The sequence below is a fragment of the Podarcis filfolensis genome, assembly GCF_964270895.1.
Source record: "Podarcis filfolensis genome assembly, chromosome: 14".
Lineage (NCBI taxonomy): Eukaryota > Metazoa > Chordata > Lepidosauria > Squamata > Lacertidae > Podarcis > Podarcis filfolensis.
Window position 1 is genome coordinate 24,628,649 of NC_139616.1, and position 23,681 is coordinate 24,652,329.

Below are 23,681 nucleotides of genomic sequence, written 5' to 3' on the forward strand. Positions count from 1 at the left end.
TCACAATAAAGATAAAAATACAACCATGCACCATGAAAAAAGCATATTAAAATAAAAGCGATAAAATAACAGTGCAAATCTGAATTAGTAAATAAAAGAGAAGCATGAGAACAAAACGCTGAAGATGAAAATGGGAGAGAAGAAAATATAAACGCAGCTATCTTTATTCACTATTAAAAGTTTTAGTGCTTTTATCTGTGTCTTAGTGATGATTATTTTATGTGTATATTTTTTCTAAAAAAAAGTTTTGCGGATTTTAGCTGCGTCTTATGTACAGTTTTATGATTATGTACCCTACTTTAAGACAGCTCTTTGATCAAACTGTCTGATATCAATCTTCCAAATAAAATTAAATGAATAAATTATTATTATTATTATTATTATTATTATTATTATTATTAAGCTTTCCATCTGGTGTGAAAATGACACCAAAGCAGCTGATGTCAAAGAAACGACAACCCGGCTGTTGCCAGGCAAGCCACTCTAGGGAGGGCATTCTGCAATAGAGGCATCCCCACCACCAGCACCCAGAAGCATCTTTCTCCGATTGCTACCCATCACACATGGGAAGAGCACGCATTCCCAGGGAGAGGCTTCTGAAGAGGACCCCACAGCTTGGGGCAGACCCCTGTAGAGATGGGCTGGCGGACGGACCTGCCAGTTATCCTGGGCTATAGCAGGGAGTGCAAACACTTTGAACTGGTCCCAGAAATGGACCAGGATCCACCCCAGCCTTCTCTGCACCGGCAAGTTGGGTGTTCCTAGGTAGCACCCTAGCATTCTTCACTCTCCACAGTTTTTGGGCAGCTCTGTGTACAATGCATTGCAGTAGCCCAACTGAGAAGCTACCCCAGCATGGATGACTGAAGTTAGGGCATCTCTGTCTGGAAAGGGGTCATGGGTGATGATCCAGCAGCCCAGGATGGCAAAGAGCGGTCCGCGCCATCAAGGCCACTTGCGCCCCTCAGATGACAGAGTTGGGCCCCAAAGTGCCGTGAAATCTCAAACTTGGTTTTGTTTTTTTTAGGGGGAGCGCAACTCCATCCAGAACACAAATAACCTGTGCATTTTGTGTATGTGTGTGTATAGTTTTGCTACTGAACTCCCACTGACTTCTATGGGAATATCCCTCTAGAGAACCAAGCCTTGGAATGTTGCAGTTCAGCCTTTACCAACCTAGCACCTTCCAGATGTTTGGAACTCCAGCTCCCAGCTAGCACAGCTGTCGGCAAAGGCTGTTAGAGAAACTCGGTCTCTCTGCCTCTCATTGCAACACAGGGCATAGGCAGACCGCCAGCCCATCTAACCCAAGTGTTGTCTACACGGACTGGCAGCAGCACAGTTTCAGGCAAGGTTACCTCCCAGTCCTATCTGGATATTCCATTGAGGAATGAACTTGGGTCCTTCTGCATGGAAGACAGTTGCTCTACCACTGAGCTATGGCCCTTCTCTCGCTGCTGCTTTTTGGGGGGCGGAGGAGCAAGGCTATTTTCTCTGCTCCACCCACTAGCCTCTGTCTGTCCTGGCTTCCCTACATATCCAAGGTAAGACTTTGGGGAATGGCAGCGTCCAAGAGGAAAACGAAGAAGTCCTTTGTGCCAAAAAGAAACTGACATTTATTTCCCTTCCCTCGTAAAAGCGTCAGAGCCCGCATCGCATCACCATAAGGAAAGGAAGTGTCCCTTACCAGAGAGTGAGTAATCGGTGTTTGTCATCCGCATGGCTGGCGTGTACGAGACGCTTGGCATGTCGTGGCCTTTCTTCTGCTTCCGTCGATACCACACGAAGAGTGCCAGCAGAACCATAATAATTAGCAGGAGGATAATAATCCCAATGATGGCTCCCACTGAATGCCTCTCCGATCCAAGAGCGGGACTAATTTTAGTATAGGGGTTTAATTCTTCCATCATGAGAGCCGCTGTTAAAAATAATTCACAATGTGCTGTTAAATTGAGTGGCAGAAACCCATTTTGCAAGGAGAGGCGTTTATCTCTCCTTCCCTCCCTCCCTCCCGGCTCTTTGGAATCTCTGGACTACAAATACTGGATGGAAACATTTGCAACACCAGCAAAATATTTTGTAACTCGCTGCCCCTATCCAAGGGTTTTTCCTCCCTACACCGGGGCAAAAGGATGGGCAAAAATGTCAATTTTAGTTTCTCATCTTGCCAGTCCCATGCTTGGGTTCACCCATCGCTGAGAGGCTGCCGAAAGAGATACTTGGGCACTCAGTTTGAAAGAAAAGGCAAAGGGATTTTGTCTCACCTTGGTCACACCTGATTCCTTTGAAGCCAGGGCTGCAGTAGCAGGTGCCCGTAACGTAGTCGCAGGTCGCGTTGTTCATGCATTCGCACAGCTGCTGGCAACCGTAACCAAATGTTCCTGGGGGGCATTCTGCAAATTCAAAAAGGGTGAAAAATTATGGGTCTATGGACCGCAAGAAAGCTGTGTGTGTGTGCGTGTGTAAAAAGGGTGAAATGGTCGGTGAGAACTTTGACAGGAAGAGACCATTTTTACATATACCGCATTTTTCTGTGTATAAGACGTCCCCATGTATAAGATGACCCCTATTTTTTTAACCCAAAATTAAGAAAATGCACTATGCACTATCTGTGTATAAGACGACCCCTTATTTTAAACTTCAACAATTTAGGAAAAAATATAGTCTTATACACGGAAAAATATGGCATATTTTTAAATGGAGGATTTGTTAGTATAATGATTCATATATCCTGCTCTTCTAACATGCATCTATTACTCAAGGCAGCTAACCGTAATGGCAATCTCCATGGTACACAAGAACAGAGGAAATTTCCTTATACCAAGCCAGACCACTGGTCCATCCAGTTCAGTATTGCCTCCACTGGCTAGCAATAGCTCTCCAGGGTTTAAGGCAGGGAATCTCTTCCAGCAGGGAAGGAGCAGGAGAGGCTGGGAAGGTGGGGTGGGGGAGTGAGGCCAAGGGGCTGCAGGTTGAACGCAGCCCATAGGTTTGCCCACCTATGACTTGGGCAGAAAGACAGCAGAGCTCTTGCCATCTATTCTTCTGCATTTATTTAATTTGTTTATGAATATTTATAAACTGTAAAAACAACAGCAACCATAAAACACCATTTCATAAATCTGCAGGGACCACTAAAATAAAGCAAGTTTATACTTCATTAAATTGTGCCAGTGTGCCTTGTTGGCTCTGATGCGTCAGTGACAGCAGCAACAATATCCTGGGATGGCGCCAGCGCTTGGCATCATTGGGCAGCTACAGGGGTCTGCTGCTGATGCCCCCCCCCAATATTTTCTGCCCTAGCACTCCCAAGGAGCACCAGGTGTCTGGGTGTAGACACCCTTAAGATTCCCCACAATGCCCCTCATCTAGTGTCACCACTGGGCAATTGTGGGAAACCTAAAGGGTGGCTGAGCACTGCCTGGACTGCTTCCACCACAGCTAAATAATTTGCCTAAGGTCCACAAACAATGGAAGGAGTCCACTAAAGGACACTTTCCCTGGAAGGGGTAGGGGCCCCAAGCCAGCCCTGACAACAAAAGTATCCATGATTTAGCTCTGCATTCTTCCTCCCTTTTTTTCTCCTCCTGGATGCTGAAAGTTTGGTTGTCCTGTATTTCGACCAGAGGCAAAATGATTGAATGTCCAATGACATAATTTATTCAAGCAATTACCATGATGGCCTAGGACAATAAATCCAGAGGCTGCTTATAATGTATTGTTGGGCAACTTTCTGTAATAAATAGAAAGGAAGGCTGCAAAGCGGCCTGGAAACTCCTGAGACTTTGGAGAAAGAGAGAAGTAGGGGGAGTTCTACAGGAAGCGCTAGTCAACTGTACTATTTATTCGCCCTAAACCAGCAAAGCTCCTTCAAGATGACCACCTCCTTGGTCCCATCAGACACAGGCTGCCCAGCAGCAACACTTTCATAAAGTCCACTGGAGGAAGGCAACTCTCTCCTTCCAAAAACCATCATTAAAGCCCTGAATGTGAATATGGGACAAGGAAGCTGGCTCCAAATGACCCGTTCTAAGCTCTCAACATTGTTTTCTGTCTTAAATTTCAGGGAGAGTTGTTTTTATCATGTAAGGCCATAGTCATGTTCACACCACACATTTAAAGCACTATGATACCACTTTAAACAGCCACAGCTTCCCCCAAAGAATTCTGGGAGCTGTAGTTAAGGATGCTGAGAGTTGGTAGGAGACCCAGGAGATGCTGGAGTAGAGTGGGCCCCTATGGCCTCATCTATCAGGCTCTTTTATGTTCTTGCTGATCCATGGGTGGAGTGGGGAGCCTAAAATCCATGACAGGGCAACCTACCTGCCACAAATAGTGAGCAAAGCTTTGGAGTTCTCTAGAGCTCTTCATCAGAATGGATAAGTAAGCACTTCTCTTGGGTCTTTTAATCACTGAGGTTTTGTGTATTTTAGCACTTAGGACTATTTCATTTCCTCCTTTGTTGGATTTAGTGGTTTTTAAATAGTTTTTATTGATTTTGCGCTGTGGCTTCTTGATGGTTTTATGTGGCATTGATGCCGATCATTGTGCCAGTAGTTTTTTTTTGCTTCCGTATTGCTTGTTTTTAGCTTTGACTATATTTGCCATGCATTGATTTTTAAAATTTGTGAACTGTCCAGAGAGAGCATGGTTAATTGGGCAGTATAAAAATGCCCCAAATAAAAGAGACAGATAAATAAGAACCCTGCAGCTGCATCAGGCCAACAGGGGCCCATCTAATCCAGCAGCCTGTTCTCACAGTGGCCAATCAGATGCCCCACTGGGAAGGCTGAAAGCAGGATTGGAGCTGAACAGCATTATCCCCATCTGTGATTCCCAGCAACAGGCACACTGTGTCCAGCGCTGGAGGCAGAACACAGCCATCATCATTGATGGCCTTCTCCTCCATCATTTCAAAGCCATCCAAGTTGGCGGCCATCACTGCATGTTTGTGGGAGCAGATGCCACTGTTGAACTATGCACCATGTGAAAGAGGACTTCCTTTTGTCTCCTGACCCTGAAGAAATAAATAAGCACAACAGGACCCAGCAAAAGCTGACGTGATATTAAAGTCACACCACCTATACTTTGTAAACGTCTGAAGGTGGATTCTAGGAGTTGCTGTGTGCTACCTTAATTGGATTAGCCTCTGCTAGGAGATAGGATCATGAGAACATAAGAAGAGCCTGCTGGATTAGGCCAGTGGCCCATATAGTCTACACTTTTGTTTCCACAGTGACCACCCAGGAGAAGTCTGCAAGGAGGACCCACGTGCAAAACCATCCTCTCCTCATGTGGTTTCCAGCAACTGGTATTCAGAAGCATTGCTGCTTTTGACCATGGGCAAAAGCTTAGCCACTGTGGCTAGTAAACATTGATAGCCTCTGCCTCCATGATTTTGTCCAATCCTCTTTTAACGCCATCCAGCTTGACTCCTGTGGGGGTGAGGAAAAAGCTATCAAATGCTGCTATCCAAAATGGCTATGGTCTGTCTCCACATTCAGAGGCAGTAATATTGTCCCCACCTTCAAAAAGTGGGAGTTGGAAGAGTGGGGGGTGGGGAGAAGACCCAGGTAACTACCAACCGGTGAGCTTGACATCGATACAAGGAAAGTTCCTAGAACAGATAATTAAGCAGTTGGTGTGAGAGCACTGAACGGGTTGGAGAACTGGGCTCAAACTAATGAAATGAATTTCAGTACAGTGGTACCTTGGGTTAAGAACTTAATTCGTTCCGGAGGTCTGTTCTTAACCTGAAACTGTTCTTAACCTGAGGTACCACTTTAGCTAATGGGTCCTCCTGCTGCTGCTGCACGATTTCTGTTCTCACCCTGAAGCAAAGTTCTTAACCCAAGGTACTATTTCTGGGTTAGCAGAGTCTGTAACCTGAAGCATCTGTAACCTGAAGCGTCTGTAACCCGAGGTACCACTGTAGTTCTACACTTTGGCAGGAAGAACCACCAGCACATTTATAAGATGGGGGACACCTGGCTTGCCAGTAGCACATGGGAAAAGGATTGAGAGGGTCTTGGCAGACCACAAGCTGAACATGAGTCCACAGTGGGATGAAGCAGCAAAAAAAGCTAATGCTATTCTAGACTGCATCAACACAAGTATAGTGTCACGATCAAGAAAAATAGAATTGCCCCCCTCTATTCTGCCATACCTGGACTACTCTGTGGAGTACTGTGTCCAGTTCTGGACACCACAATTTAAGGAGGATATTGACAAGCTGGTACATGTGCAGATGAGGGCAACCAAGATGATCAAGGGTCTGGAAACCAAGCCTTATGAGGAACGGTTGAGGGAGTTGGGTATGTTTAGCCTGGAGAAGAAGAGGGCTGGAAGATGGAGCAAGCTTGTTTCCTCCTTGCTCCAGAGTGTAGGACCCAAACCAATGGATTCAAGTTAAAAGAAAGGAGATTCCAACTAAACATTAGGAAGAACTTTCTGGTGGTAAGAGTTGTTCGATATTAGAATGACCAATGTGAGATCAGGGTGCTGGCTCTTCTTATGTTCTTAAAAAGGTTCTTCTTATGTTCTTAAAAAGGTTCCTCACTGCTGCTGTAGCAGAAAGTGGAAGGGTGTTTTGCAATTAGCTGCAACAACTGCCTCCCACAACTTGAAACAGAGCATAGGATGTGAGGACACACACACATATTCATTTCCAATTGTGAACACAGACAAAGGGAAAAGACCCCCCTAGGACGAAGGGGAGAAGGTCAGAAACAATAACAACTTACTTTGCTCACACTGCTTCCCCGTAAAGCCCGTCCTGCATGTGCACTGCCCAGTAATGTGGTCACAATCCGCTCCATTCTGACACTGGCAGACGTTGGCACAGCTTTTCCCATAGAAAGCAGCTGGACATCCTGGGGTGGGGGGTAGAAATAGAGAAAGAAGAAAAGGTAAATAAGTAGAAAAGGGAAGCTTTTAATGTTTAACAGACCATTGTATTTTAATATTTTGTTGGAAGCCACCCAGAGTGGCTGGGGAAACGCAGCTAGATGGGCGGGGTATAAATTATTATTATTATTATTATTATTATTATTAGCCAGGGGACCTGCAAAGCCAAGAGTCAAGTCCCCACCTAGCTATGGAGCTCACTGGGCAACCCTGGGTCAGTCAACTTATTTCAGTCTAACCTACTTTGCAGGCTTGTTCTGAGGTTAAAAAGGTTGGGTGTGGCAGGGAGAACCTGTGCGCTGCCTTAAGCTGCTTGGAAATAAAACAACAACAGCTTAAAAAAAAAACAGTTTCAAAATTGCTCAAGTGACTGAAGCTCTCTTTTGGCTCCTGCATGCCATGCCCATGACCAAATCACAGGAGGCTTGTTCACAAGTTACAGAGAACACAGGTACAAGCTGCCCCTTGTTTGTGTGCAAGTGTGTGCACATGTCAATTTGTACAAATTACTGTGTACACAGGCACACAGACTGCACTCTCGTTGCATGTACAAGGGTTGTTGTTGTTCAGTTGTTTTATCATGTCCAACTCTTCGTGACCCCATGGACCAGAGCACGCCAGGCACTCCTGTTTTCCACTGCCTCCCGCAGTTTGGTCAAACTCATGTTCGTAGCTTCGCGAACACTGTCCACCCATCTCGTCCTCTGTCGTCCCCTTCTCCTTGTGCCCTCCATCTTTCCCAACATCAGGGTCTTTTCCAGGGAGTCTTCTCTTCTCATGAAGTGGCCAAAGTATTGGAGCCTCAGCTTCAGGATCTGTCCTTCCAGTGAGCACTCAGGGCTGATTTCCTTAAGAATGGAGAGGTTTGTTCTTCTTGCAGTCCATGGGACTCTCAAGAGTCTCCTCCAGCTCCATAATTCAAAAGCATCAATTCTTCGGCGATCAGCCTTCTTTATGTACAAAGGTACAGCTCAGCTATTGTCTACACAGGTACACAGACTGCATACTTGTTGAATGTAAAGTCTGAACACACCTAATGTGGGAAAAGGGGAAATGCAGGGACGTCTGAGGGTGGCTGCTAGCTGCTCTGTAGCAGAAGAGCTATGATGGGGAAAAGAGGCAACCCCAGAGTATGTAGACTAGGGGAGAACAGCAGCATGGGGACGGTAGCTCAGCGGCAGAGCATCTGACCTTGCATGCAGATGGTCTCAGGATCAAATCCTGGCATCTCCAGGTAAGGCTGGGAAAGACCCCAGTCTGAAACTCTGGAAAACCGCTGCCAGTCAGTGTAGACAATATTGAACTGGGTGGACCAATTGTCTCAGTATAAGGCCACTTCCTATGTTCCTATGACTTGCAGGTACAGCATGGGTGGAAGGAAGGAAATCAATATGTTTTCTTTAAATGTGTGAGTCAGCCTTGTAAAGATGTTAAAGTGTGACTCTTACGCAGTGACATAGGACGCTGCCTTATACTGAACCAGAACATTGGTCTATCAAGCTCAGTACTGCCTGCACTGACTGTCAGCAGTTGTTCTCCAGGGCTTCAGGCAGGGGACATTCCCAGCTTTACCTTGAGATGCCACTGGGACCTTCTACATGCAAAGCAGATGCTTCACCGCTGATCAACAGCCCTTCCCCAATTTCAACTATTTAATTTAGAATGCTTGGCTGCTAATGATGAAGATTGCATTTAAAAAGTCTCCTAATTCCAAATGTTCAGGTTCTAAAAACTGCAGTTCCCCTGGAAGGACACAGGTAAATGATCTCCTAATTTCAAAATAAATCTGGTGGTCTTGTTTGGCTTTGTCTCAGAACAAATTAAGTGCACTGCAAAAATGTTGACGTGTCTGCCTTGGAAGTAAGTGCTGGGGAATTAAGATGTTATGTACACAAATAGATAAATCAAGTTTTACTCCTCTTTTTTTCTCTTTTGGTTAACATCTCTTTTTACTAGGAACATTTGTTTCTTTGCTTTGTTTTTTGGCAGCGATTAAGTGTGCATTAGCAAAACGCCCCCCCCCCCGGATGCAATGCAGGAAGCTCCCGCAAGGGGGCAGTGCATGCTTTTTTAAAACAGACACATTTCCACTAAACACCACCACCACCATCATTTAAAGCTGTAAATCTTACGTTGTGTACAGTAGGGACCCGTCCAGCCAGGGGTGCACCTGCATTCTCCATCGTGAGGGCTGCATACTGCACCATTATGACAACTGCAAGAATGAAAACAGTCTGCACCCCAAAAGCCAACAGGGCATGCTGGAGAGAAAGAAAGAGATAGATAAAACAATTATACAATACTTCCATATATCTCTGTTTTTGAAAGGCCAGCCACTTCGGCTGCATTCACACAGCAGTTTACTCCATTCCCCCCAATGTTTCCCCAACTGTTAATTTCTGTTTTTTATTAAATTTTCACACAATATAAAACCCATTTCCAGAAAATGAATGGAATATAGTGCATGCTTAGTGCTCCTTTCCATGTTATTTGATTCTAGAAAAAATCCTGTTTGCAGCCTTCCCTTTACCTGGAAAATTGCGGGAGCAAAGTGACAAAATCTGGGGAGGCATATTGGCACGCAGTTCTTTCCTGCTGTTTTCATGGGGGAAACATGGGGGAAGAGATGTGGGCTGTGCAGAAAGGGTAGGGTGTGAGTGAAATTTAGCAGGACATGCCAATATATTGGCCCAAAAGGCCACTGTTTCATAATGCAACAGGGTGAAAGGAACATTAGAAAAGCAGAGTAGAAGTGCTAGCATCATAACTGGGAAAACAGATGCAACACTTCACACGTCCGAATACACCTGTCACCAGATATCCAAAATGGAATTGCATATTGCACAGAAGTGAATGGGGAGCTCTGAGTGTGCTCTCATCATCATCATTTTTAATTTGTATACCGCCTTTCTATCTTACAATACTCAAGCTGAAGAAACAAAAAATGTACATCTTTTAAGAATCTAACGCAATACAAAAATGTGATAATAAAACATAATTTTAAAATAGGCAACCTCCATCAAAAAAGTAACATTCAACAATCATTAGAATAGTATAAAATAATAATATCAACATATAAAAGTTAAACAGAAATCCACTCAACAGTTACAATAATATCTAAACTATAATCAATAAAACAACAGCAAGCCACAGTACATAAAACAATACAATACACATTGAGAAGCAGAGGGTAGAGCAAGGCAGGTGGAAGGAGGCCTTGCCTGATGGAGTCTCTCCCCTCACACTCGAAAAGAACAAGGGGGTGATGGGGGCATGATGCCTAGTGGTATGCCAACATTTCTCCTCAAATTTCTCAAAAGTCTCTCCCCGCCCCCCCGGTGAAAAAAAGATTCAGTGTTTTTCTGCTTCATTCTCGGGGCGTTTTAGCATATTGGTGAGAACAGAGTGTATTGAGCTTCCCTTACTGTCCCACAAACTCCAGCGGGTGCAGAATGCTGCAGAGAGGCTCTTCACGGGGTCCCTGCCATGGGAGCATATTCACCCAGTGCTTTACCAGTTGCACTGGCTCCCGGTGGAGTATAGGGTCAGGTTCAAGGTGCTGGTTTTGACCTTTAAAGCCCTTTGTGGCTTAGGGCCCTCGTATTTACGGGACAGCCTCTCCTGGTATGCCCCACAGAGGACCTTAAGGTCCATGAATAACCATAGTTTAGAGGTCCCAGGCCCTAAGGAAGTCAGACTATCCTCCACCAGGGCCAGGGACTTTTCAGTGATGGCTCCGACCTGGTGGAATGCTCTGTCTTCCTTCAGGATTTAACCTCCTTCTGTCGGGCCTGTAAGACAGAGCTATTCCGCCTGGCCTTTAATTTGAATTCAGCCTGATCTTTTATTTCCCTTCTCTTCCCTCCCCCTCCCCTTTTATGAAGATCACCCGCTCTGAGACCCCACAGCTAATTCTCCTCTGGCCTCCATGCTGGCCCAAGTAGGTCTAATTTAGCCAGCTAGCCCTAGTGACTATCTAATGCTTATTAGGTGGATTTACCCCAAATTGATTTCTGAACTTTGAATTTTATTGTTATTCATGTTTGTATACTGTATTTTATGCTGCTTTTACAATTAAGTGTTTTAAATTTGTTGTTAGCCGCCCTGAGCCCGGTTTTCTGAACTGGGAAGGGCGGGGTATAAATAAAATTATTTATTATTATTATTACTGTCATGAGGAGGCCAAGGGGAATGGTGTTCTCCAACCCGCCCCCCAAACGTTTATCCACTCTCTTTGCAACCTCCCGTCTTTCCTGATTGAAAAGCCCCCATGAGATGAGTTCACAGAATTATACAATCATAGTGGGAAGGGACAAAAAGAGGCATCAAGTCCAAGCCCCTGCAATGCAGGAATCACAGCTAAAGAATCCCTGAGAGATGGCTATCCAAGCTCTGTTTAACAACCTTCTCCTCCTCATGGCATCTTTCTTGGGCTTTAGTTACAGCCTGGGAAGTCAAGAAGGCTGCAGAGTGCAGAACACTGGTGAGGACAGTTGTCCCACGTAAGAAACAGCCCTCACAAACAGGGCTGACAGAGAAGTCCGGCTGAAAGGGAAGCAGAAAATGACGATGCCCACATATTCGCCCCAGGTCTGAAATGGAAACCAATTCGGTGCATACAATCTCTATACACTCTTGCTTCTGCTTTCAGGTCGCAAATGATAGGTAGCTGATTACGTTCCCTCAACTCACCCCATTCGCGTTGGGTTTCCTTTACACTGAAATGAATGGCGTGGAAAGGCATAATGGCAATGTAAATTACGCAGTAAGTTTTGCAATTTCGCCATAGCGGATGGCGACACAAATACTGCCATTTCTGGTAGAAGATGAACTGCAGTGGACTGGAAACAGCGCTGCTTGTGAGAGGGCAGAATGGAGAACGGTGCTTCCTTACTTCCCTGTTCACAAACACCCTTGGCCACCCCAAAATTACGGGTAGGCACCTCACAGACCCTGCGCCCCACCCGTGAGAATAAACCAGATTTTATTTCCCCTTTGATCCTTATTCTCGAATTGAATTTCTTTTATCATTAATTAATGGAGGATGTTTACAAAAATGGAAAGGAAGGAAAGAGGCAGGAAAGATGTTCACCGCTGCGCTCTTCTGGAAATTTCAGTAAATACGCAAGGAATCCAGCAAGAATTGCGGCTTTTGTTAAAGGCAGTTGTCATGTGTAGCCACAATCACTTTTTAAGGGGAAAAAAGAGAAAAAGAAAATGTGCGCCCATCACCTGAAGTCAAGCAGAAGTGAACAGCAGTTTCCCAATTACTTTCTAAATATAATGAACTATATTTGAAATTGACAGGCTTCCTAATTTCTGTTTTGAGTGACAGATATATTTGGCCTGCGGAAGAAGCACAATAAAAGCAAAATTACAGCTGTCTGTTTTTATCCGATCCCTCCTTTATCACTGGAGGTTTAATATGTTTTACTGCAAGTGCTGTCTAATACCTTCATTGCACTGTGAATATGAAGTAACATTTCTGAACGACAGGCTGGGTCTTCCCAGAGATGATCCGCCTCCAATTAAGGATTCATTAGGGAAATGCCAGTTTTTGGATCCTCAAATGTCAATCTTCTACCTAGGCAATTTCAGAGAAGTCACCACACGTCCCTCCAGAAAGCACTGATTTTAACAACTAAATTATGTGTAATAGGAATATCTCATCTCTCTAATTTTCTCAGCCATATGGACCTTGCAACACAGAATTGTTGATCACTTAATGATTTCTAAAGGAAAGTGTTGAAAAGAATGAACAGACCTTCCTTTAGCACAGCCTTCGCCAACTCAGTGCCCTCCAGATCAAAACATCTGTAGGGTTCCAGGTTGGCAAAGCCTCCTCTAGCAATACAAAAGGGTGCATTTGCTTCGCAGTTCAATACAAATTCACGTATGCAAACAAACAAGAATACTAAGTAGAAAACCTTGTAGCAAGGTTGGTTCAGGGACAGAGTTCCTAGTAGATAGGTTTGTGCATAAGTGTTTTTAAAATCTTTGTTGCTGAATTTACTATTCTGAACTAGGGCTGCTTCCTTACCTGAGCTATCCTGGAGGAGTCATTTTGATTTGATTAATGGCTATTAACTGGACAAAGAGCCATCCTTTACTATGTGAGACTTTACACAGAATGAACCATGTTTTCCCAAACTAATGACAGAGATGAAAAGAGACATGGATAAAGGGTTTCAATGTGACAGCCGAGAACTGGTGTTAGCCCTAAATGGTGCTGGCTTATCTAAAGGACACTCAGCTTTGCCTATACAAACCTAGTCTACTTATAAGATCAGATACAGACTGCCCACAAATATGGTATATTAGATTAGTGAACACAAGGAATAGGGCCTTCTTGATGGTGGCTCCACATTTGTGGACCTCTCTTCTCACACCTATGAGAGGCACCTTCAATACAGGCATTTCCTGAAGATTCATTTGTTCCAATCTGCCTTTCTTCAACAATGTTTTTTTTTAATGTCACTGATTACACGGGACTTGGTGCTTCTTTCTGCTTCTGGATTCTTCCCCTTCCCCTTTTTGCTCCATTCAAATATTTTATTATCTCACCTTTCCTTCCTGAAGAGTGACTAGGATAGCTCAACATAAAATCTGATAAAACTATGTTAAATATACTTTAAAAAATGACAGTTCCAAAAGCCTGGATGACAAAAGAAATGTATTCAAATTTTCAAGGAAGGGGGTCATCTGATTTTCCCCAGGAGGGCATTTCAGAGATGGGGTGCTGCCACAGATCAAGCCCTTGGGACGACCCCACCCTCTTTGCTATCCGTGGAGGTGAGACTGTGAAAAGGGGGTTTCTCCAGCAGGATTGCAAACTGTGCAGATAGATCTTTTCTAGCTCTGCTCCGTCTCATGGTGGCTATACCGCAAATCAGGGTGAAGGACAAGCAAATGTGTTTTTCACATGAAAATAAGGCAGACCTATTGCTATGAAAGACAGAAAAATAAATTGCTCCTTACTCTGGGAACAGTCTTTGCCTATCCAACCAGGGTAGCACTGGCAAGACCCATCCAGGGGGTTACATGTCCCGTTGTTGGTGCACACACACACTTCGGCACAATCCTTCCCATATCTTCCGCTTGGACACACTGTATAGAAACAGAAATGCACACAGAATCATAGGATTGTAGAGTTGGAAGGGATGCCAAGGCTCATCTAGTCCAACCCGCTGCAATGCAAGAATCCTGCCCACAGCCGTCCCAGGGTGGACACCAACCTTCTAGTTAACAGCCAGTCGCACTGACCCAAAGATAACCTTGTCTTGAGTTCCACTGAGCTTCATTATTGGTCACTGGACTGTGGTGTGTGCCTGTGTGCATGTATGTTGATGTGTGTAGAGAGAATGCCCTGAAGGTAAAAGATGTGGTTCAGCTGCTGAAGCCAAGGAGGCACATGGCCAGGTGGCTAGTGAAATTCTGGAAACACATCGTGAAACACAAATCACAATGCTAAACTGAGACCCATTGAATGAGTTTTCTGGTGACAAAAAGGATGCCTATTCCCCTCTGTGGCCACAGGTTGCTATGCATGGCTTTCAATAAGTATATATCCATAGAAATCCATCCATCTACAGATGGATGAAATACAGTGGTACCTTGGGTTAAGTACTTAATTTGTTCTGGAGGTCCATTCTTAACCTGAAACTGTTCTTAACCTGCAGCACCACTTTAGCTAATGGGGTCTCCTGCTGCCGCCGTGCCGCCGTAGCACAATCTCTGTTCTCATCCTGAAGCAAAGTTCTTAACCCGAGGTAATATTTCTGAGTTAGCGGAGTCTGTAACCTGAAGCGTATGTAACCTGAAGCATATGTAACCTGAGGTACCACTGTAAATCCATCCATTGATTAGGACACATGTCATTTCAAAAGAAAACAGAGAGAGAGAGAGAGAGGGAGAGAGAGAGAGAGTGAGGGAGGGAGGGAGGGAGGATCAGTATTAAGTTTTTCACCTAGCACTGCTTAGTCCATAAGACAGGGGAGGAAAAAACCCTTTAATTTTATTCTAAAGCCAATCTGGTGCCCTGCAGATGTTTTGGAATTCAACTCCAATTAGCACCAGCCATCGCAGCCTTGACTGGTCTAAAACATACAGCATGCCCCAGGTTGGTGAAGGAACGCTGTAACCGTAGCAGGTCTTGAGGGTATTGAATTAAACTCTTCTATACAGACAAGTTATATCCTTAGGTTCCAACGTAACTACAGAATACTGATGGAAAACCAGTGCGTAGTCCCTGTTTTCTAGCATGACAATGGAAGCATTGTCAAATTGTTCTTACTGGCTGCTGGATTCTCTCCCTGACAAAAGCAGGCATCTTATAACCACGCTCACTAAACAGATAAAACCAGCTCACCCAGTCCATCAGTGCAACGAAAGGCACACAAACATAACTGGACTCATATCCTTGCAAATAGGTAGAGGTATTTTGTTTTTGTTTTGGCATTATTTCCCTACTTTAGCATTTCGACAATTCATGCTTCCTGATTCACATTCACAGGAGATGACCTCAATCTATTCCCAAAGTGCTTCAGTCCGAGATTAAAATCTGGAGCTGGGAATCATCTGCCAGTTCCAACTCCCGCCATGACAGGGACGGTAAGAATAGGCCGGAAGACAATCACATACAGTCTCAAAACACACTTATCTCCCTCCCAGACTAGATAAAGTTGACTTTGAAGTTAAATGCTAAACGGAACAGTTTTCTCACTGAAATGAGAGAAAACGTAGCAGGCGGGAAGAGAAGGGAGAAATATTCACACTAGAGAGAAAGGACGAAACACCGAAACAATCTGTCCACCTGTCTTCCCTCATGCACAGGCCCATTGTTCTAACAGATCTCAGCAATATTATAACACAATTTTGTTATCGAGGGGGAAAAAAAGATGGATTCTGTGACAGGCATCCTTGGCAGAAACATAATCCCATCAAGAGGACGTTCCCAACAGCCTGGTTTTAGAAAGCCAATTTACATAAAATAAAAAGAAGGCGATGATGTTATACGGCCCTTATCGGACTGCGACAGAAGTTGGGCTGCTGGGTAATCACATATACTCTCAGACAGGGCTTCTCGATCTTTCTACTGCCGGGGCCCACTTAAGGCAGCTGAAAATTAAAAAGGCGACCCCACGCCCAGTCACAAAATGGTGGCACTGACAGAGTCGGAGTTTGGCATGGTCAGCTGACATTTATTGGCATCGCTTTCTATGAATATCCAATACATATTCAGAAATGGCTGTTTCCCCCCACCCCCTTCACAGCAGTTTCCTTGTGGCAAAGAGTTCCATAGGTCAGCATTCCTCAAGGTGTTTGCTCTGGCGGTTTTGTGACACAGCCTCCCCATTTCAGGCTGAATTTGTTGACCCAGAGGCTCTAAGTGAGGAAGATTTTTCCTCTGACGTTTCCCGCTTCCCATCTCCGCAAGCCTCTCAAAGTATTTTTTGTTAGCCATCTCCTCTCATTTCTCTCATTCTCCTTTCATACTTAGTATGGACCTTATTCCCATCCCTACCCCCTTAAGTGCCAGTTTCTTTCATCTGTCCTCTCTGGTCATTTTACATTTACTTCTTGTTGCTATAACAGCTTTCTTCTCTTATCTCCTTCCTTTCTATTCCCAATTCATTTGTTGATTATTCTTAATAATAAACATTAACTTTCTCTCTTTCTTTTTTAAAACAGAGGCACAAGTGCAGAGGCACAATTGGCTACACCTGCTTTTGATGGGTTAACCGAGAATGGATGATCTGTTTATAATAATAATATAATAATAATAATTTATTATTTATACCCCGCCCATCTCGCTGGGCCTCCCCAGCCACTCTGGGCGGCTTCCATAAAAACCAAAAATACAGTAAAATATCACACGTTAAAAACTTCCCTGAACAGGGCTGCCTTAAGATGTCTTCTGAATGTCAGGTAGTTGTTTATCGCTTTGACATCTGCTGGAAGGGCGTTCCACAGGGCGGGCGCCACTACCGAGAAGGCCCTCTGCCTGGTTCCCTGTAGCTTTGCTTCTCGCAATGAGGGAACCGCCAGAAGGCCCTCGGCGCTGGACCTCAGCGTCCGGGCAGAATGATGGGGGTGGAGACGCTCCTTCAGGTATACTGGACCGAGGCCGTTTAGGGCTTTAAAGGTCAGCACCAACACTTTGAATTGTGCTCGGAAACGTACTGGGAGTCAATGTAGGTCTTTCAAGACCGGTGTTATATGGTCTCGGCGGCCGCCCCCAGTCACTAGTCTAGCTGCCGCATTCTGGATTAGTTGTAGTTTCCGAGTCACCTTCAAAGGTAGCCCCACGTAGAGTGCATTGCAGTAGTCCAAGCAGGGCATATGGATCTGTACTCAATATCCACACATCATTTTATGATAGCAAACTGACTTGCTGCTGACTTGACAATGGCCCAGTTTGCACATCATGGTAAACCAAATACCAGCAAAATTCAAATACAGGCAAATTCTGGAGGATGGAAGCTTTTCCATTCGCAGGCTTCTTTCAGAAAGTGCAAATTTGAGAAATTCAGCTTTAAATGTGAACTGAGTTGAATTTCTCCCCTGTTTGGATCAAAACAGACACAGTCCTCAGTTTGGATGTAACACTAAAATAGGGAATGCGGCTTTGTTGCTCCTGCTGGGAAAGCATGGATATTTTCTGCGTTCACACTAAGCCATGACCTATAGTTTTTCTTCAACAAACCTTCTAAGTGGATTTTTTTTAAAAAAAACCCAGTCTGTTATCTGCATTGGATTTGAATAGTTTTAACATAATAAATTATTTAAATTGTTGATGTTATTATCGTCAATCACCTTGAGACGTTTCATAGGTGATGATTCACACATGGGATAAATAAATATAATAAATAGTGTTGACCACAACATGCAAATGCTGTCATTAGACTGACATGAACTGCAATGCCCTTCTGGCTGGTAAAAAAACAGCAACCCAGCAAATCCATTGGGAACCTGGTAGACCAGAACCTGGTAGTTTGGTTGGTCTGGTTCTGATGCAAGTCGGCCTCAGATGAACAACACACTGTTGCACATTTCATTACCTATGAAGCCAAAGGCTGAGCAATTTGGAAAACAAATCAACTCAATCATATAATGGGATATATATGGTATTGTGAGGTATATTTGCCTGTAAAATGTTTACTATATATCTTCATTTTCCAAGATTCTCTGAACCATGAAGGGGGGAAAGAACCCACTAGAACCTTTTCCAAAAGTGAGTTGTTTACCCTTCTTAGAGCCTATTAAGATCTTCACTGAAGCTGCATGCATTACGCACAAACAATAGTTAAATGGATCTGAGACATTTTGAATACAGAAAAGGGTAATAATGCTTTCTGTATTAGGAATACAAGGATGTAATTGCCATGTTAATTAGTTATTAGAGCTCTGAAGGGGGACTACTCCAAACCCCTGCTGAGATATCAGCTGTTTTCTGGCAGCTATAATTCGTTATCAATCCAAGCTGCTTGTATTCCTATTAATGGTAGGGGATCCTTAGCTTGGCTTTGGCCTCCCATTGCATAAATCCAGATTAGGGTTCAATGACCCCCCCCCCCGTTGAGCTTATAAAGTTGTCATTGACCACAACCCAAATTCTTAGGAATGTAAACGGAACTAAGGGTGCATCCAGACTTCCTCTCTTCCTGCTGCTTTCTGCTGGGAAATCTCAATCTTTATAGCTGAATTGGAACAAACCTCAATTGATGTTTGCACTGATTCAGCGCTAAAGAGCAAGTTTTCCCAGGGAAAGTGGTGGGGCAAACAGAAAATTGCTCGGACCCATGCCTAGAAAGCACAGGAAAAGCAGAAAACTGCTCAGACATGTGCTTTCTAGTTATGGGAGAAGCGGAAGTGTGGGCAAGCCCTCTATCAAGAGAAATCAATATATAATCAACTCCAGTGTTCAAAATCTGCACTGGCTGCCTATACATTACTGGGCCAGGTTCAAGGTTTTTGTATTAGTGTACAAGGCCCTTAGTGGAACGCGGGTGGCGCTGTGGTCTAAACCACAGAGCCTAGGGCTTGCCGATCGGAAGGTCGGCAGTTCGAATCCCCGTGACGGAGTGAACTCCCGTTGTTCAGTCCCAGCTCCTGCCCATCTAGCAGTTCGAAAGCACGTCAAAGTGCAAGTAGATAAATAGGTACCGCTCCAGCGAGAAGGTAAACGGCGTTTCCGTGCGCTGCTCTGGTTCACCAGAAGCGGCTTCGTCATGCTGGCCACGTGACCCGGAAGCTGTCTGAGGACAAATGCCGGCTCCCACGGCCTATAGAGCAGGATGGGTGTGCAACCCCAGAGTCGTCCGCGACTGGACCTAATAGTCAGGGGTACCTTTACCTTTACCAGGGTCCAGGATACTTAAAAAGGACTGCGTAATCGCTTATATCTATGCCCAATCACCCAAGTCTTTGGGGAAGTCACCATCAGGGGTCCTGCATGGATCGGGTGCATGGATTGTACCCGCCAGGAAGGAGCCCCTGCTGTGTTCACAGGTCTCTCCCCCCCCCCCCCACTGCTGAATTTCTGGCTCCTACTCAATACCATTTAATTTTCGTTCCTGCAGCCACTTTAATTGAAGTTTGATTTTATAATTTTAACCAATTGCCTTTCTTCGTATTGTAGCTTTGTAAACCACTTAGAGACTACTGTAGTTAAGCAGCACATAACTTGTTTAAACAAACAAACAAACAAAAACCAGCCATCCACCGCCATTGCTAGGAATCATAAAATAATAATAAGGAAGGGAAAAAGGAGAAAGACCCACTGAAGATGTTGCTTGCCGCTGACAGTTTTTATCAGTGCTTCTAAACATTATTTCTGCATGTATCTCAGGGGTGCCTAGTCAGTTGATTAAAAACGTTTTTAAGGCTGACTGATCTCACCGGTTAATCGATTAAAAATTGCAGCCCCGATTCATGTAGTTTTACTTGTTTACTTTGTTATGCTACGGTTGCAATAACTTGTTTTAAATTTCATACTCCGAGCCGCCCTAGGAAATAAATATTTTAAAAATCAATAAATAAAAGAAGAGGAGATGAAATCCCTGCTAGAATCCTATCAGCCAGAAGCAGGAATTAGGTGGTCCGCTGGAAGATGGCTGGCGAACCACAACATCCCTTTGGACCACCCTGTGGCCATCAATTTTTCAAGAGCCCAGAAACCATTTGACCCCATAGTACAACGCAGGGCCCATCTTCCAATCCAAGATATTGTCCCCCCCCCTTTACTCACATACACCATTTAGATGGGTCCTTTCCTCTTCTTCTCTTGTTTTCTCCCTCCCCAAGAAAATGGATTGAGGAGGTGTGACCCAGGACACAGCTATGGGCCATAGGACAACCCTCTGTAAAGGCTCTCACTCTAGGGCTGCTAGCACAGAGAGGAGTTTTCTTCCTCTCTGATTAGCTCTAAATAATCTTTCTACTTAGCGAAAAAGTAAAGCACCTGCAATAATAGCTGCATTTTGAAAACAGCAATATTTGCACCGAGTTAGCCTAAAATAAATTATTAAAATGCATCCTTCTTCTCTTCTTTCTCATTTTTTATATTAAAGAAAAGCATATATATCATATCATATGCTTGCAACATTATGACAAATTGCAACACCGACTGCCTTTAATTAGAACATGAATATTTTATGGCAATTCTGCTGGGTGGATCAACATTTCAAAGGGAAGGCAGGGACGCTCAACAGATTGAAATCAAGAAAACAGGGTTTTGCTTAATGAGATAATTAGGCCTGCTTCAGACTGTGAAAACTAAGCTGGGGTTTTTGCATTGAGACAGACACATTCGCCGAAAAGGGGAAAGTAAAGTGCTTGCTCTCATATTAATTGCTCTACATCTTGGTGGTGAAAGTGGCAAGGAGAAAAGAAAACATATGTTTCTACTTAATCTATGTTTAATTATTTTTGCCTAAGTACTGCCTTTAATTTGTACCTTGCGGAAAAGCACGGCATTAAAAAAAGAGTGAGTTCTATTTTTTCCTTTAAAAACCCCCCAATGAAACAAAAGATGATGACCGAACAGGCAAATGCCATGCAGCATATTATCTGTTAAATCTACACAACCTGGTGTCCTCCAGATGTTTTAGGCCACAACTCCCTTCAGTCAGCATGCTGCCTGAGGGCTGATGGGAACTGTGGTCCAGGGTGGCCTTGGTCTCCCATTTGTCCATGCCACTTTGCATTTTGAGAATAAACAAATCCCACAGCGGTTTGCAACCTAACTGAAAACATCAAAGGAATCATTATGAAATATTAAAATAAAACATTGAAGATGACACCCAAATAAGAAATATACATTTACTAGGGCTGGGCGATATCTGGTTTTCAACACTGCGATATATCACCAGCTAAACTTTCCGATATACAGTGGAACCTTGGTTGTCGAACATAATCCGTTGCGGAAGACCGTTTGAGTTCTAAAACGTTCAACAACCGAGGCGCAATTGCTGTTTGGCAAAATACATTGGGGAAAAAATGGAGAGATGCACCTCGGAAGCCATTCGACTTCCAAGGCGCGTTTGAAAACGGAAGCATTCACTTCTGGGTTGTCAGTGTTTGGGTTCCAAATTGTTCGGCTTCCAAAGCGTTTGACAACAATGGTGGGACTTGTAGCCCAACAGTGCTGGTCCACACTGGCTGGCAGCCATTCTCCAGGGTTTCAAGCTGCAGTCTTTTCCATGCTGGGGATTGAACCTAGGACATTCTGATATTGCAAATGCAGGTGTTCTATCGGTAAGCCGCACCGGTCTTGAAAGACCTACACTGGCTCTCAGTACGTTTCCAAGCACAATTCAAAGCGTTGGTGCTGACCTTTAAAGCCCTAAACGGCCTCGGTCCAGTATACCTGAAGGCAGCCCTGTTTAGGGAAGCTTTTAATGTTTAATAGGTTATTGTATTTTAATATTCTGTTGGAAGCTGCACAGATGGGCGGGGTATAAATAATAAATTATTATAATTATTATATGGTTTAGAATTATTATTATTATAAGCTACGGCCCCAGCCCTTAAATATATGGCCACATGAAGTTGCTTTTTTGCTGCGAAAGGCCCTTGGGTCCATCTTGTCCAATGTTGACTGCCCCACCCCACCCCCAGCCCCACCCCTGAGGTCTTTCCTAGCCTGGGGTGAAACCTGGGACTTTCAGTGTGGACAGCAAGAGTTCATTCACAATGCTCATCTCTCAGCTATTGGCCAACTCAAACAAGATTTCAGAATTTCATTTTAAAAAGTTCCTGCCGGCAATATGTACTTGCCTATGTGTGCAGTCTGTACTAACTGACAAGTACCTTTTACATTTAATTAACAGCACAACTTACAAGTGCCACTGTGTGCCTGAGATGCTGTAGGTTCTGACAGTAAAGAGATGTGAGCCTTGAGTAGCCGGCTGCATTTGCAACATCTGCCACATTTTATTTGCACTTCTGTCCAAAACTAAGGAATTGCCTTACTTAAGCATGTTAGCATACAACTTATTTACAAAGGGGAGACTAAGTGCTTATTTGCATTTCTGCCTACAAAGGAAAACAGGTTTTCTTTCCCCTGCTGCTATCTAGAACCTCAAAGGCTTACAAGAATAATAGTACAAAAAGGCGAGCTTTGCCCAGAAACTTTTCCATTGGCTTCTATCAATTGCTCATAAATAAATACAACCAGCGAGAACCACCAAGTGTCTTCATACCTTGATTGCAGAGTGGGCCAAAAAATCCTGGGAGGCAGTCACAATGTCCTGTAACGTGATGACAGGGGACAGTGCTGTGAATGCACTGGGGACACGGCTGGCTGCATTGATGTCCGTAGAAACCAGGTGGACAAACTAAAATAAATAACAAAAGCTGTACTACAACTGTAGAGAAGGCAGAAACAAGACACTAGTCCTCATCATTGCTACAGTTATTTGCAACAATGCATGCAGTTTACGAAGAAAGCACCATACAGTTTAACCACTTGACTACATTTTTTCTTAACTGAATGCATTTTTATATGTTGTTTTCATGAATATATCCTTTCAATGCACACCTTCCTAAGCCTATATATTTTCACATTATTTGTCTGGAGAACTGCAATTTAAAATTTGGATTCCAAAGGATGGCTGTGTTTCAGTTTGTGTATTGTTTCGGAAAGCACAAATTAGGAGGGGGTTTGCATTTAAATCCTATGCCCTTTTAAAATGTGTGTGAGGGGGGGGTATTAGGTTGTTGTTGTTGTTTTTATTCTGATTATGTATTTTGTGGTTTTTATATTCTGGTTTTATTCTGTGAACCATCCTGAGACCTGCGGGTATAGGGCTTTATATAAATTCAAATAATTAAAATAAATAATAATAATAAATATAATAATAATAATAATAATAATAGTTGGAAACAGAATCGAATTTCTCCGCCACCTCTATATTCAAGACACAAACAATCAGAAGCAAAGAAAGGAACAAAAGCAACAAGACCCTCCATACCTGTCAGGCCTAGTGAGGAGAAGCAGCAACTTGAAATATGCAAGTTCAGTTCAGGGACGGATCTGATAACGAGGGATACTTAGGGGGCAGGTGCAACTCCTGGCATAATGAGGCCGCCGATAATGGAGGAAGGAAGCCAAGCTCCAAGCAGACCACCTTGGGCTATACAGCCTGATTACATGGATAAGATGAAGGCACTCAGATGCCCTCCCGGCCTGCGCACCACCGACTGATAGAGCTAACCTGTTATTTCTCTCCTCTCTCTGGAAAAGTTTCAATTTCCTCTTGTCACATTCTAAA

General features: G+C 43.9%; 2 protein-coding genes and 1 long non-coding RNA gene across 9 annotated transcripts in view; 1 reads left to right on the forward strand and 2 right to left on the reverse strand.

Moving 5' to 3' along the window:
• LOC310749660 (tigger transposable element-derived protein 1-like) overlaps positions 1–23,681 on the forward strand; it is a 462,962-nt gene that overhangs the window by 103,564 nt on the left and 335,717 nt on the right. The gene's annotated exons all lie outside the window — the stretch shown is intronic.
• The window catches only part of MEGF11 (multiple EGF like domains 11), a 331,350-nt gene that overhangs the window by 29,139 nt on the left and 278,530 nt on the right, over positions 1–23,681 (reverse strand). For all 7 annotated transcript variants that reach the window (XM_083586294.1, XM_083586295.1, XM_083586293.1 and 4 more), the window contains 6 exons: positions 22,611–22,745; positions 13,885–14,013; positions 9,039–9,167; positions 6,744–6,872; positions 2,265–2,393; positions 1,688–1,918 (listed from right to left, as the gene is read on the reverse strand). In XM_083586294.1, the coding sequence (XP_083442420.1) occupies positions 1,688–1,918; positions 2,265–2,393; positions 6,744–6,872; positions 9,039–9,167; positions 13,885–14,013; positions 22,611–22,745 (882 nt within the window). The remainder of the gene's footprint in view (positions 1–1,687; positions 1,919–2,264; positions 2,394–6,743; positions 6,873–9,038; positions 9,168–13,884; positions 14,014–22,610; positions 22,746–23,681) is intronic.
• The window catches only part of LOC310749843, a 313,237-nt gene that overhangs the window by 29,139 nt on the left and 260,417 nt on the right, over positions 1–23,681 (reverse strand). The gene's annotated exons all lie outside the window — the stretch shown is intronic.